Genomic DNA, 13,798 nt, shown 5'->3' with positions numbered 1-13,798 from the left:
CATTTTCAATTTAATATGTCCATCAGTACTGCCGTGTTCAGTCCTTAGAATACCTGAGACTTGCAGGCCCCGGAATATGTAGGGAACGAGAACCATGAATAGCAGCCTACCACCTCCTCCCTCTTTTTCGTGTTGAGGTAGCAACTAAAATGACACAGCTTTGAAATTTGGCTAAGAGCCCTTTCTTGATCCTTTGTGAGGAATTTCTCCGTGTGCAAGAATAGGATCCGATGAACGGGAACAATTGGTTTGGGATTTGTATCGGTCAGTAGGAAGCTGTTTTGGGGTGAGTGGGAAAACCAGGCAGCAGTTATTCCCAACGTCCGCTGACACTGTCTTTCTGCTTTCTTCGCAGTCTAGTGGAGTAGCAGCGCTAATTGCTGTTCTTGTGCTGTTACTGTTAGCGGCACTCGGTCTGCTCTGGTGGTTCTGGCCCCTCTGCTGCAAAGTGGTGAGTAAAGACTTATTAAAAAAAGTCACTGGATGTGTGACTCATGATAGTAACTCATACCACGTTGGGAAACACAGACACCGTAGGAAATAGGTTAAGTAACTGAAGAGCTACATGTGATGTAAGCCGTCTGTAGAGGGACTTTTCTTTCATTGGTGATATGCGATAAATGGAAGAAGAGACCGGCATCAAACCTGTGGACTGCGCTCCTAGCAGTGCTTCTGCTTTCTGAGACCTGCATACGTATGAACCAGCATCAGCATGCTGGTATGCTGCTCACCGGCTTTCTACTGAGCGAGCACGTGTTACAGTTCCGTGAAATCTTTGATAAAAGCTTTTCTCTATTATTTGAAAGTTGTTGGCCATCACGGTATGCAGATGTTATCCTGAAATCAAGGACAATTTTAGAAGTACTATCACTAAAATTGGTATTTGTAGTCCATTATGGGCTCTCCAGTTGGAAATCCCTTAGGTCTTAATAATCCCTTGCATGCATTGCATCTCTTTTCATCTGAGTGCGCTCTTTATCCTTGTAGCAGCAGTCAGCAATGCTGCCTCTCTAACTCCTTCCATCTCCTTGAGTCTTGAGGCTATTAAACTGGTGAAGTTTATAATTCATCCAGTTCAGCGACAGCGGTGAAGACTTAGGAAGTGGAGATTGCTTCCAGGCTGGTGCTGTATTCCTTGTCTCCTCTCGGGCTTGTGGAACCTGGGGCAGCAGGGGAACTGGCCTTCTCGCCTGACCGTGCCAAAGCCCACACAATCAAAAGCTTTTCCGTAGTCCATCAGGCCCCAGGCTGTCCTAGGGCAAGAAGTCCTCCCATCTGCATCCTCATGGGCTGGGGTTTCTGAAGCACGGACTGCGAGCTCTTCTCTAATAAAAAGACTCTCTCTTCTGTCTCCATCTCCACAGTACAGTACAGTCCAGTCCAGTCCCATCAGAAATCTGGGCGGGTTGTCTGTAAGTTATTTCGCTTCAACGTTATTTTATATCGTGAGCCTTCCTGTGGAAAAGGGAAATGCAAAATCAGTAAGAAGAAAGCTTCCTATTTGCTTATTTTAAAATAATTGCTACCCTTGATTCACAGACCACCTTCACACTTGGTAGTTTCTACACTCTGTGTCTGTAGAAGGCGGCTACAGCTGGGTGTTTCACAGGGATCTGTCACCTGGGGCAGGGTGAGAGGGACACGGAGGACATGAAAGAAGTAATATTGCAGCAGACTTATGCTGGTACTGAAGGAAACATTTTGTGTTTCGTAGTACAGTTATTTTAAAAATACGCATGTAAAATACAATTTAAATCTTTAAGTGAAGCCAAGTAACTTTTTTTTCAGTGTCTCCTGTTAGCTAATTACTTTGGAGTGAGTTGTTTCACTATTCGTTCATAGTTGTTGAGAGGGATCATCATATCCTTTCTCTAGAGCTGCTTTTCTGAAGCAGATTATTTTCTTTTGTCCTTTTCCTGACTTCTCAAGTTTTGGTTTTGTTTCCCCCCACCCCCAAGACAAACACACTTCCTTTTGAGTTGCCTGGTATCAGGAAACCTAATGTTCCGTTAGTTTGTCAGAGCCCTCAGAACGAGTTACCTCACTAAAACTCTGGTTTTTGTCACTAGCTGACTATGACTGTCAGAAGGTAATCCATGTGTCTCTAATTTATCATAGCCCAGAATCAGTCTTTTACAGTTGAAGTGCAGTCGGTCACATCCTATTCAGTTGCACATACAGTTTGAATAATTTGTCAAGTGGACGTGTTTATTTTCAGCATCAGGTTTACACATGTACAACCTATTGAAAAATCCCAATACCCTTCCCATTGGTCAGCGTTCAGAAGCCAGTGCTCCTGCTGGCCAGACCCCAGGGTACTGTAAAGCGTCATATACTATGCATTTTCCTCTCATTACAGTAAAGAGCGACTGCAGTATCTCCGTCCCGTGAGAGCAGGCAGTCTCCTTCCAGTGCTGACAATGAGTATGGTGCTTTCTGGATTTTTTTAATGTCAAAGTCCTACATTTAAAAAAAGTCGAATGTATAGTTCTGTAGTATTAATTTCCAGCCCTTTTGGTACCTATGCCAGTATAATACATTAAAATATTGGCTGCACCAGCCTGTGCCTGCTATAATTGAAAGGAGTTGAGTTTACATTACAGGAGTGCATCAACACATCATGCAGAGCTGTGGAGGGATACCTGAGCGAGGACCCGATTAACCGAAGCAGATGCCCTTTATAATGCCTTGCAGAGCAAAGATACTGCCCTTGGGTGCTGAAGCCGCACCGTGGCATGGGTTCTGTCTGGGCTGATCTCCCGTCTGGAGCTACATCTCCACAGCGCTGCACCGAGCTGTGAGAGATTGTGCCTTCCTTCGGATTTACCTTGTGCTTAAGTCTGTGCCTCCCTGATGTTTACTTTAAGGGACAGTAACTTACCCTGAGCATCTTTTCTGGAGACGGTATTCGGTACAGGCGTAATTGGCCATTTCTAGGGAAGTCTTGGGCTGTAGATTGGTAAGTTGTTACTAAGAGGCAGCCTGACTTCTATGGGAGCAATAAAACGACAGCACTTTAAATGTTAGTGCCCTCCGTTGTTTCCTCCCACCTCTCATCAATATTATTGGGTTCTTTAAAAAGAAAAGCTAATTTTAGGACTCATTGCTACAGCAGTACTGAGTTCAGAGCACATACTGTTGCACTGAACCTGTAACCAAATACCCACTCTTCCTTTCTTTTTGTTTTGACGTCCGTTTCCTCAGATCGTTATACTGTGCCTCCATTCTTTTCCCTCTCTCCTGCGCCTGAGGTTCTCACATTACATGTTATTGCCTCTTCTGGCTCTGTAGTTTTGGGCTTCGGTGCCAGTGCCCCGGACAAGAGAAGCAGCATATTAGGGCCAGGCAGAACCTCCTCTTACCTTCTGCTGAGTCCGCTTCCCTGGCAGAGTGGAGCGTCTGGTTTCATGGGACACAGAACAGGAGCAAGGAAGAAAGGAGCAGCCCTCAAACCTTGTAAGCATCTCAGGCTTCAGAATCAAATGGAAGAGAGAGAGAGGCGAAAGGTGTTGCGGACGGAACAGAATGAGCATCCGGAGCCACACGAGCGTGTAACCCCGAGCGCCTGCAGGCAGAGTGGTGAGCTTTAGGTGGTTCGGGCCCTCCGCTTCAGCCTCGCTAGATCTCAGCCTCGACAGCGTCCCTTGCTACGAGGTGCCTGTACGCTTACAGGTTGGGGTAGGGGGACTCCTTTTTCTTTTTCTTCCTCGCCCCCCTTTTTTTAAAGGCAGTTCACTGTTGACAGTTCTTTCACTCTTCCCTCAATATCAGAACATATGATCGCATCAAGCTGGCTTCAGGCTCTGGTGCTGACATTTCCTAATGCCCACATCACGCGAACATTTGAAAAGTGTTAATGAGCAGATCAAAGGGACTGTTGCCTGAAGCAACTAACTTTTTTTCTTTCTTTTTTTTTTTTTTTAAGAAATCGGCTCTCCTCCAAACTCAATTCTTCATTCTTTGCAAGTAAATAAATAAGATGCAGCCTTGCCTGGTGATGATGATAATAAACAAAATGAAAGAAAATTATGAAGTAATCCATCTCTACACGGGGTTAATAAGGCAGCAGCATTATTCAGCGTCTTCCGTATTTAAACAATCTGAATCAAGTTCAGGAGAAGTTAATTTGCATTATTATCATCTTCAGTATGTGCAGTTTCATGCTGCATTTGCATTTTTTTCTGCCAAAGCTGCATAGGTTCCTTGGATTTCTCTTTTTTAAAAATGGCTTTCTGCTGATTTCATTTGAAATATCACACAAGACTGAAAATAATCTTTGTGTGTGCACGTGTGTGCGAGAGAGAGAGAGTGAGTGTGAGGAGCCTGTGGAAACATAAGGATGCAGGCATTTACATTCCACTTCTGTCAGCAGGGGTGACTATCTGCTACTCAAAGCAGATTATTTTCTCACACCACTGTCACATTTAAAACAAGTTTCATTTTCTGAAGCTATTAGAAATAGCAACTAATTAATGTATCGGTGAGCTTCAAATCAAGTTTACCCTATAACTTCAGGGAGTTTAGCAGCTGGCATAGGATTAGATCCTTTGCTCAGGGACTCAAAGAAAACATTGACTCGTGACTTTTGAAGCCCGTTGAGGTCCAAAGCAAGTTTTTCTTGATTTACTGGGGTAGAAAATTTGATTCTGTATATGGAAATGTTGATAGAAATTAGGAATATATATATGTATAGGAATATCAATAGGCGGAGAGCCCAAGTGAACTTTTGCATGCATCACAAAGAAGTTTACTATGCAAAGTTGTCTTTGCTCAGGAGAGACTGCAAGACTTAAGACTTGTAGAACTATAGCAAGTGGAGTGATAATATCATTTAACATGTATTTACATAAACCCACAACCTCGCTAGGCCTTTCCCCCTATACAGCTTGCAGGTTTGGCGGCGAAATACATCGTTTTGAGATAATCGTTAGAGACAGGCAAAAGAGAAATAAGAATGGGGATTAAATAAGGTAAGGTGACCCTTAACATATGGAATGTCCCGTTTTACCGTTTCCAGTCTATAAATTGCTTTCACTGAGAATGAAATATCTTCACACTTTTGAAAATCTTGCTCGGCATCCAAGTGTCTCAGAATCTGTCCCGTGATCCCTCTGTGTTGTTGTTTCTTATAAAGTTAGGGCAGTAATTCCAAATATTTAAAGAAAAGTAATTTCTGGCATGTTTTTGCAAGGTAATAGCAGCAAAGGCATGTCTGGTTAAAATCCATAGTTGACTTTCCAATCCCCTCAAAGTACTCTGAGCTTGGTTAATGAACAATTCGGTTTCTTAAACCTGAAGGGCTGTGGAAGAATGTTTCCAAGGGTGCCATAACTTACTTCCGTGATAGAATTCCTGTATCCAGTGCTAAAATTCCATAGTTTGTTTAGGCAGTAACTAGTAAATATCTTGGTGGAACTGTGACTTGAAACATAAATCAAAAAGGAAAACTCTTGATTATTGGTCAAGAAAAATATGTTTCTTTTATGTATGATGCTATACATCTTTGCAGTGACATTATTTATAGGTGAGGGTAAATGAAAGTACTGTAATTAATAGCACTGAGTGAATAAAATAAGACGTATTTCAATCAAAGTATTTAATCCTGTATTAGGAGATTTAGATATTTGTCATCGTGGAAAGTTTTGGTTACGTTTGTATAATACTAAGGCACAGCAGAAACAGACTCCTTTATATCCATGGAGTATTTTTTAGTCATTTCTATACAATTTTCAAGCACAGAAAATCCCTTGATATCACTGAAGTACTTATTTTTAGCTTACAAACCTTCTTTTCTTGTGGGAGAACGGCCGTGCATTCAGTTTTCATCTGAATCATTTAAGAGGGTCGCTGCCTTCCTCTCCGCCTCGCTGTACTGTTCAGTGGGCTCCTGTCGGTGCCGAGGAACTCCCCGAGATGTACAATATGCACGTGAGAAAGGCAACGGGAGGAAACCGGAGGTAGAGGTTTAAACCCAGGTGTAAGTGAATTATGCTAGGAGCGGGCCTTACCCAGAAACAGTGTAAGAAGCCCTGTGAACGTAACTCCCACTTGCAGGCACTCCACGCTGATCAGTCAAGGAGCTACGTACTTAAATTATTAGATCTGGAACGTGAGATCTGCGGAAACGATCTGGACGTCTAGAGGTGAAGCCTGAGCTACCAGAAGGCATTTCACACTTGTCATGGGGCCAGAAATTATCCAGCAGCATGGCACAAGGAAGCAGGCATCTTGGCCCAAGATTATGCAAGACCTCACGTAGACCTTGGGATGCTTTTCCTCCGGGGCTTGCTAATTAACTCCATAGGGTTTCATCACTGGCTATTACTTAGAATGACTGAGTCTTATCCGGTCAGGAAGCAAAGTGGCAGACACGTCTGCCCAAAGAGTGTCTGCCAGTCAATTGATGTTGTTTTCTATTAGACGGATGGTGTTAATTTCCAGAAGGCCTTGATAATCGATACCCAAGGGACTCGGCAGCAGCGGTTGCCAGTTTGCAAGCAGATGTGGGGGACTCAGATGCAAACAGTTCACTGTTAAAATTTTCTGTTGGCTGTTGGATGCTGCCAGTGCAATTCCTTATGCTTTTATATGTTTGGCTCTTTCAGGTCATCAAAGATCCCCCTCCACCGCCGCCAGCTCCAAAAGAGGTACGGTATGATGGTGCTCTCCTCGTCACACTGGTGACACAATACCACTCCTCTGTTCTGCCAAGCCGGCTCTTTGTCCTAGCTGCTGAAAAAGAAAGAACTGTCCCATGGGAAGCCTTAAGCTGAGAGCAGGATGGCCAAAGTCCAAATCTCTGTTCTGTCTCAGTCATCTCAGTGTGCGTGAATTAAGCCCAAATCCACAGAAATACTTAGGGGCTTTATCCCAAGACAGCTGAACATTATTCTTCCCGTTCTGCAGCAGAAGCAGAAGGACTGAGTAGCTCTTGTGTAACAGTCTAAAGATTCGTGTATGACTTAAACAGCATTTTCCCACAGCTTTGGCATTCCAGACACTGAAGAACCCTTATAAGGGAATTTCTCTCCCTCTTACGTGTAATAATGCACTCGAGGATCTTCTGGTGTCTTCAGTATTTTTGCCCCTTGGTCTTGATTTAGCCAATTGCTTGAGTGTACTCAAGTGTACTCTGACAGTTAAGTCCACGATAAGGCACACTTCATTGAGCTGAGGCAGCCAAGAGCGAGTTTGACAAAGGTTGGCTTCGGAAACTGTGATCGGCTGCGTAACCTTTATCTGCAGATCTGCTGAACACCGTCTGCTGAATCCAAATGAGTAGGGCTGGTGATCTGGCTCTTCAAAGGCATTATATTTTCCGTAGAAGAAGCCACTGCAAATCCTTTTCTTTGTGTGTGTTTTACTTATTAGTGGAAAGGAAAAGGATGAGGCAATTGAATGACTGTCAGTAGAATGCATGGTCAGATTCCCCATTTGGACTTCCCCAGTGGTCACCACTAATGCTCTTCCCGTGCAAAACATTAAAAATATTTCCGAACGTGACCAGATTTTGTTTGGAAATCGCTAAACACTCGGGGAACCTAAATAGCTGATCTTTCACACCTAAGGTGGGAAAACGTGCTCTCTGTGAACTCTAGTGAAATATACTAAAAAGACACTTAGTGTGTGTGGGAAAAGTGACTTTTTAAAGTAAATGTTACTGTATTGACAGGAAGAAGAACAAGAGCCCTTGCCTACCAAGAAATGGCCCACAGTGGATGCTTCCTACTATGGTGGACGAGGAGTTGGAGGAATTAAAAGGATGGAGGTTTGTACAATATGGAGATGCCAATTCGCTAAAACACGAGCTCTCCGAGGCTGCAAGTGGTGGAAACAAAGACTTTCAAAGTGTACTGAAAATACCAGGGCATAACGCGTGCTTCCTTCCCAGTGACATAAGCCTTGTAAAATTTTTTACTGTATCGAACAATTTTGACCTTGCCTATGAAAGAACAGCTTTCAGTCGTTCCGTTTGACTGGAACTTTAAATAGCTGCCTGAAGACATGCTCTTTCCATCAAGCTAATGAGAAAGAGAGAGTGGAGAGAGTGAGAGCCTTTTCTGAATGTTTTGGAAGAAATTACAGTGAAACAGAAGTCCTCCAACTGTGGGCCAGCCAAATGCGCTGACAATGGTGACGCTAAGGAGAGGCCTGATCCCACAGGAACTCACAGCGACAACAGTGCCTGTCTTTGAAGAGACATGATAGCATCATGTTAATTAAAACAGAATGAAAAATGTGCATCCTTATGGGCACGTCCTTATGTCAGATTTTATAGTCAAGTCAGCCTTTGTGGAATTTGCAAAGCAGTTTTCTGCAGTTTTTAACTTCAGTCTCGGAAACTGTCTCTGTCTGATATACCCACCTAGGCCATAGTGATGCATCTTGATGCAATTTTAAAAGTCTTGGCCTAAGAATCAGCTTTGCTTGAGTTCTTTTTAAATACAGCAGTAGAACATGCAAGTTTAAGGCTGCGTTGCTTATATGTGCTTCCTTCAGCAGTTTGGTATCGCTAACTTAGAAGAGCTTCAGATTTCAGAAAAAGTAAACATTTTGTGCAGTGCTTTTCAAAGGCAAACTAGAAAATACTTTCCAACATTAAGAATGACAAACCTGGATTTCTAACGGGAGCCATGGTGAGCCTCCAGGAGGAGATCCAGTAGGGTTCCAGCGTTTGATCGTGACAGTTTGTAAACGGGATCTTGCGCAATGAAACAGAGAACTGATAGATACCTCGTGAACACAAGTAACATTAGTACCATAAAGAAATGCATGGTCATCATGCGGCAAAAATAAAGTATCTTCTCTTCAAAGAAGAGAGCAGAAAGTAGTAATTAGGTTAGAAAACTTTTTCACTGTGCTAGGAATCTTGTGCCGATCACAATCTTGAAAGGCACCTCATTCTGTGGCGCTGTGTCTCTGTCTTTCCCTGGGGCCCGAGAGTACTGACAAATTTCGGGGTTGGGCACCGCATGATAGAAGCCTCAGCATTTGAGTATGGAGCGTTACACCTCTGTCCTGTAGTGTCTGTACCAGTGGGGCTGAGGAAGACGCTGGCTTAGCAGCCCATTCCCCGCTGTTCGGACACAGTGGTGTCAGACCTCAGACCTTTCAGTGGCTCAAGACAGCACGTTGCTCATGGGGTGAATCGGGGCAGAGCAAGTGTGGGAATGAGAGCGAAAACAAACACAGTCACACCATGATGAAGGTGAGCTAGTCAGGGGGAGTATTCCTCTGTGCTGTGGCCAACAAAAAACTTGCTGGACTTGTCATTACATTTCTTCCCTGTTCTCCGTTCATGGGGTAATGCAGCTGTCTATTTTTTATTGTTTCTCTGTGCTCTATTCTTCTGCCATTCTTCTGGCAGCTTGATTCTTCTGGCAGCTACCTTGCACAGAGAAAAGAAGAGAATGAATGAGTAAACTTCCACTTACAGCTCCTGTCCTACTTCTCTTCGCTTACTGTATTCCCTTTCTGGGTAGTTACACATTCACTCCTGCCTTTCCCACTAGCTTCACCCCCCAGTGACAGCCCAGAATAATTTAGCTCATGTTGCTCGTTCTTCCTCGATCAGTCTTGTGGCATTGCTTTGAAGTTCTATGATGTAATTTCTAGACCCCTCCCATTAGGGGCAGTAAGTTTTTATGCCAACGTTGTGTTGTCAGACTCCACAAATTCAGGTTTCTTCTGGATGAAGTCGCTTTAATCTGAAGGAGAAGGTCATTTTATCAGTAAGGGATCCACCATCTATCTCTAAATGGTTTTAACAGTGTTTAAAATACATTTTAACAGCCTCATAAAAAACACTGTAAAAGTACCATTGATCACAGTGAAAGATACAGATGCATTTTAATGACTCAGCAGGGCCTACTTGGACATGAAAGCTCGTTCTAATGTTGCAGAGTGAGGATTCCCCAGTGAAAAAAAGATAGCACTAAGCAAGCCAAACAGGAAAGTTCAAAATAACAAAGAGGTTCAAAACAATCCCCCTCCTAAGAAATGACGGTGAGTTATAGCATTAAAGACTAAATGAAGCTCTGTTGTACTTCACTGCTCTACACTGAGATTACAGTGGTAAAAAACACGTGGTGGTGGTGATAAAATGACAAGATTTTCCTCCAAGGTATTTCATTTTTCTGAAGGGGGTTAGACTCTGGCTTCCCTGCATATTTTCCCCGCTTTCCCTATCAGCACGTTCTACATACAGCGCTGATGAGGATGAAGAAGTCTGGCTGCTTCCTTCTCCCATCCTACAGCATAGTTATCCCGGCACATCGTAGAGCGTCCCTAGCTAGACCTGGAGCAGTCTGCTCCCTCCCCCTGGGTAGCAGAAGACCAGGGACGTGTCTTTTTCCTGGTGTGCCCCTTCGCGGTGGGAGACATGTTGCATCCCACTGGTTTTCTGTTTACTTTTCAAGTGCTTGAATTAGTGGGTAGCAAGACAGAGCTGACATATACCTCCCGAGCAGTGTGCAGCGCTGCTCTCAATCCTTTCCCTGAGGGTGGAGGGTCAGTCTTCTCTGATTTTGCTTGGATTCTTCTCTTCTCAGGCCTGGCATCTCCAGGCAGGAGGTTCCTGAAAAAAACAAGTATATTGGTGGAGGCCTGCAGTAACGGTTAGCCGTTTTCCAGTAACAGTTTCATGATGTGTCATGCATGTCACATTTACCCAGGGTGTGATGTCAGAATTTAACTTCCTGGGTGTAGGTGGCTCAGGTCCTCCTTACAGGCTAGATTGCAGCGGACGGCATAATTTAGTTTTACACTGAAAATAATCCAGGCCAGTTTTACTAAGAACTTTCAAACTCCAGCCATAGCTTTTAGAGGCTCTTTTTGGATGATAAAGTAACAGCCTTGTCTAGGTTTGTTTCTTCGTACAATACAGCAAACATCCTTGCTCGGATCTCTGCACAGTGTTTCCAGTACAAGATGAAATAAGACTACCGTAGCAAGGCAAATCATCTCTCTTACAGGGAGGGTTCTTTCCTGTATTTCCTCTTTACAGCACAGTAAGTACAACCTTTTATGGAAGTGGAAATCTGTGACTGTCTCACCAATAGCAATAACCCAGGTTTCCTTTCTCTTTGAACCCTTTGTATATATTTTATAGACTTGTGGCAGGGATAAAACACATATTGCTACATCTTTTACATTTGCTTATTATGCAGGTTAGACTGCTTCATCTGCATTTTCTCCAGTGTGTATTTTTTTTCAGAACTACCTGAAGACCTGAGCCATTGCAAGGAGCTTCTGCTAAAACTTGCTCAAGCATTGCCTTCTATCTGAATTGGGGTTCTCGACAAACACGCTGTGTTAGGAAATCTGGGGTGACAAAAATCTAGGCTTTCACTGGTGCCAGATTAAGGTCTGGTATTTTAGGAGAAATCAGAATTGGAAATTATGTTTCTACATCATTAATTAGAGAAGATTTCCCAGATTTTGCTGCCTCCTGTAAAGCCTCTCTGGTGCACGGCAGAATTTTCTTTCAGTATTTCTCTTCACTTTACGCTACTGAGAGACTCATGTTTACAAATGTATTAAGAATGCTTGTCATCAAAAATGAAGAGGGAACATCTTCCTCAGTACCTCCCCTCTTGCTTATACAGAACTTTTTCCAAATTTAAACTTTTTCAGCTATTTCTGTTACTTGCTACAGTGTCCTTGTCCTTTGCATACAGTGCATTTACATCTGAACTCTGGCTTTACTTAGGTTCGCTGGGGCGATAAAGGATCCACTGAAGAAGGGGCTAGATTAGAAAAAGCAAAAAATGCTGTGGTGAAGCTCCCAGAAGAACCAGAAGAACCTTTTCATCCTAAACCACCTAAACCAAAGCCTACCTCACCAGCCATTCAGGAGAAGTGGTACACGCCAATTAAGGTAATCTTTTTAGTCTTCAGTACAATATAATTTTGTACTAAAGGCTGGATTTTGTCTGCCTCACCAGTTTTACGCATGCTGAACTGTACGTTACTTTTCAAGTATTCCCATTCAAGGGTAATGTACTGTTCTCAAAGTGAACACCTACTCAGGATGAATAGCAGGAGCAGTTTATAGCCCTAAATGCAGTACTTCATCATTGCTGCCACATTCTGTTATCCTTCCCCAAAAAAGGGAAGTATCGTACAGTAAGAGTACTAAAATCTACAGGGGCTTTACTGGTACTCGGTCCATCTCAATGTGTATCTAATTAAGCCTAAAACTACACAGTTTGTACTAAGTTTTAAACATACATACTCATTACCAACCAAGAAAAGCAAAAAATTATATAAAACAATATAATGCCAAAGGTATGACAAACAAATGAAACATAATAAACAGCATAAAATAAAGACATTTTCCACTGTAGATGCCATGAGTCACTTGCAAACCCGTAACGAGCTCTTCTTAAAAACTGAAGATGGGTCGATAAACACCTTGCTTTAAATGTGTCAGAGCAGAGAATACGCAGGTTTAGCTGGGAGTAGGGGTACTCTCCTTCTAAGTCCTTTCTGACTACCAGAAAGTCCTGAAGATGTGTTGTGCACACACCTATGGAAGCCCTGCAACCCATCCGTGCGGAACGGGGTGCTTCTGACGAGGATCTGAGCTGCTACGCATGTTCTGCACAGGCAGCCGGAGCACTCGCGGTGAGCCTGCTGCATTCACTACACGCGGCACTTACCGCGCAGCGCCAATCAGCTGTGTACCATGTGCCCGGCAGGTCCGAGGCTTCCTGAAAGCCAAGAACTTGCTGTATGCATGCTGTAAAAACAAATACGTTTATGTGGGAGAAATCCCAGATGGACGTGTGGCAATTCAGCCCAAAATATTGGCAAATAAACATATTACTTCTAGATTGCTGAGAAGGAGACGTGGGTTAGGTCACAGCCACTCCTCTCCCAGGGGAGATGAGCGTGCAGTACCTGGTGGTGGGGACACAGCCCAGGTGTATACTTTGCTTATCGGGCTGGAAGCAGCTGGAGCTCAGTTCTGCCAGTAAAATTCTCCGTGGATCGCCTCGGACAGTAACTTAGCAGGTGCGGTGTGCTCTCAGTTGACTCATTTTATTGTACTGAAAGTCCTGTTGCTCTGTTCCCACAGGGTCGACTCGATGCACTGTGGGCGCTGTTACGCAGACAGTACGACAGAGTCTCGTTGATGCGACCACAGCAAGGAGATGAGGTTTGTGTGTGGCGCGTGTACCCGCTATGGTCGGCCAGGGAGGGGCATGTTACAGGCAGGCTTTAGCGGCTGCTGAACACTGGTAATTCCGGGATTTTAACTAAAGAAAGCACTGCAGCCAAAAGAATGGCACAACAGGAAAAATAATGCGTTGGGGAAACAAAGTGTATTGAAAGATGCATCACACCAGCCCAGAAATGTTGCAGAAATGTGCATCTCCTGAAAAAACAGAGTGAAGGATTCTGTATTTTGCCTGTGTTCAGCTGGAAAACAAAACCACAGCACACACTTCATTCAGTGTAAACTCTCTGTAACAAACACTCAAATCTTTCCTATAACCATCTATGTGTAAGAGTGGAGTTTGGCACTCAGAATGCCAAAACCACATCAAATTTAAGTGAATACCAGTAACTTTCATGCACGTTACCTTTACGTAGCTTTACACTTCCATGCCAAAGGCAACTTTCACAGTAAAAAAAAAGGTGAGGAAACTTGTTTCTTCGACAAGCCTTTCTTCTAGTACACTCGTGACCCCTGAAAAAGTGGCCTCCGCTGCAAAGACTCTCAAGAAATTGGCCCCAGATGGGTGTGACAGATTAGATTCTCTCATACCACAAAACAGTAGTGTGTGAGAAC

General features: G+C 43.6%; 1 protein-coding gene across 1 annotated transcript in view; it reads left to right on the top strand.

The window, feature by feature from the left end:
- The window catches only part of ANTXR2 (anthrax toxin receptor 2), a gene marked incomplete at its 3' end in the record, with an annotated part of 68,752 nt that extends 55,561 nt beyond the window's left edge, over positions 1-13,191 (top strand). Inside the window, exons 11-15 of the mRNA XM_009887992.1 lie at positions 356-451; positions 6,606-6,647; positions 7,673-7,768; positions 11,711-11,878; positions 13,082-13,191. Of these exons, the coding sequence (XP_009886294.1) occupies positions 356-451; positions 6,606-6,647; positions 7,673-7,768; positions 11,711-11,878; positions 13,082-13,191 (512 nt within the window). The remainder of the gene's footprint in view (positions 1-355; positions 452-6,605; positions 6,648-7,672; positions 7,769-11,710; positions 11,879-13,081) is intronic.
- Positions 13,192-13,798: the final 607 nt, after the last annotated feature.

This window comes from Charadrius vociferus, unplaced genomic scaffold (genome assembly GCF_000708025.1).
Source record: "Charadrius vociferus isolate BGI_N301 unplaced genomic scaffold, ASM70802v2 scaffold687, whole genome shotgun sequence".
NCBI classification, from domain to species: Eukaryota; Metazoa; Chordata; class Aves; order Charadriiformes; family Charadriidae; genus Charadrius; species Charadrius vociferus.
This window is presented reverse-complemented; position numbering and strand designations above follow the sequence as displayed.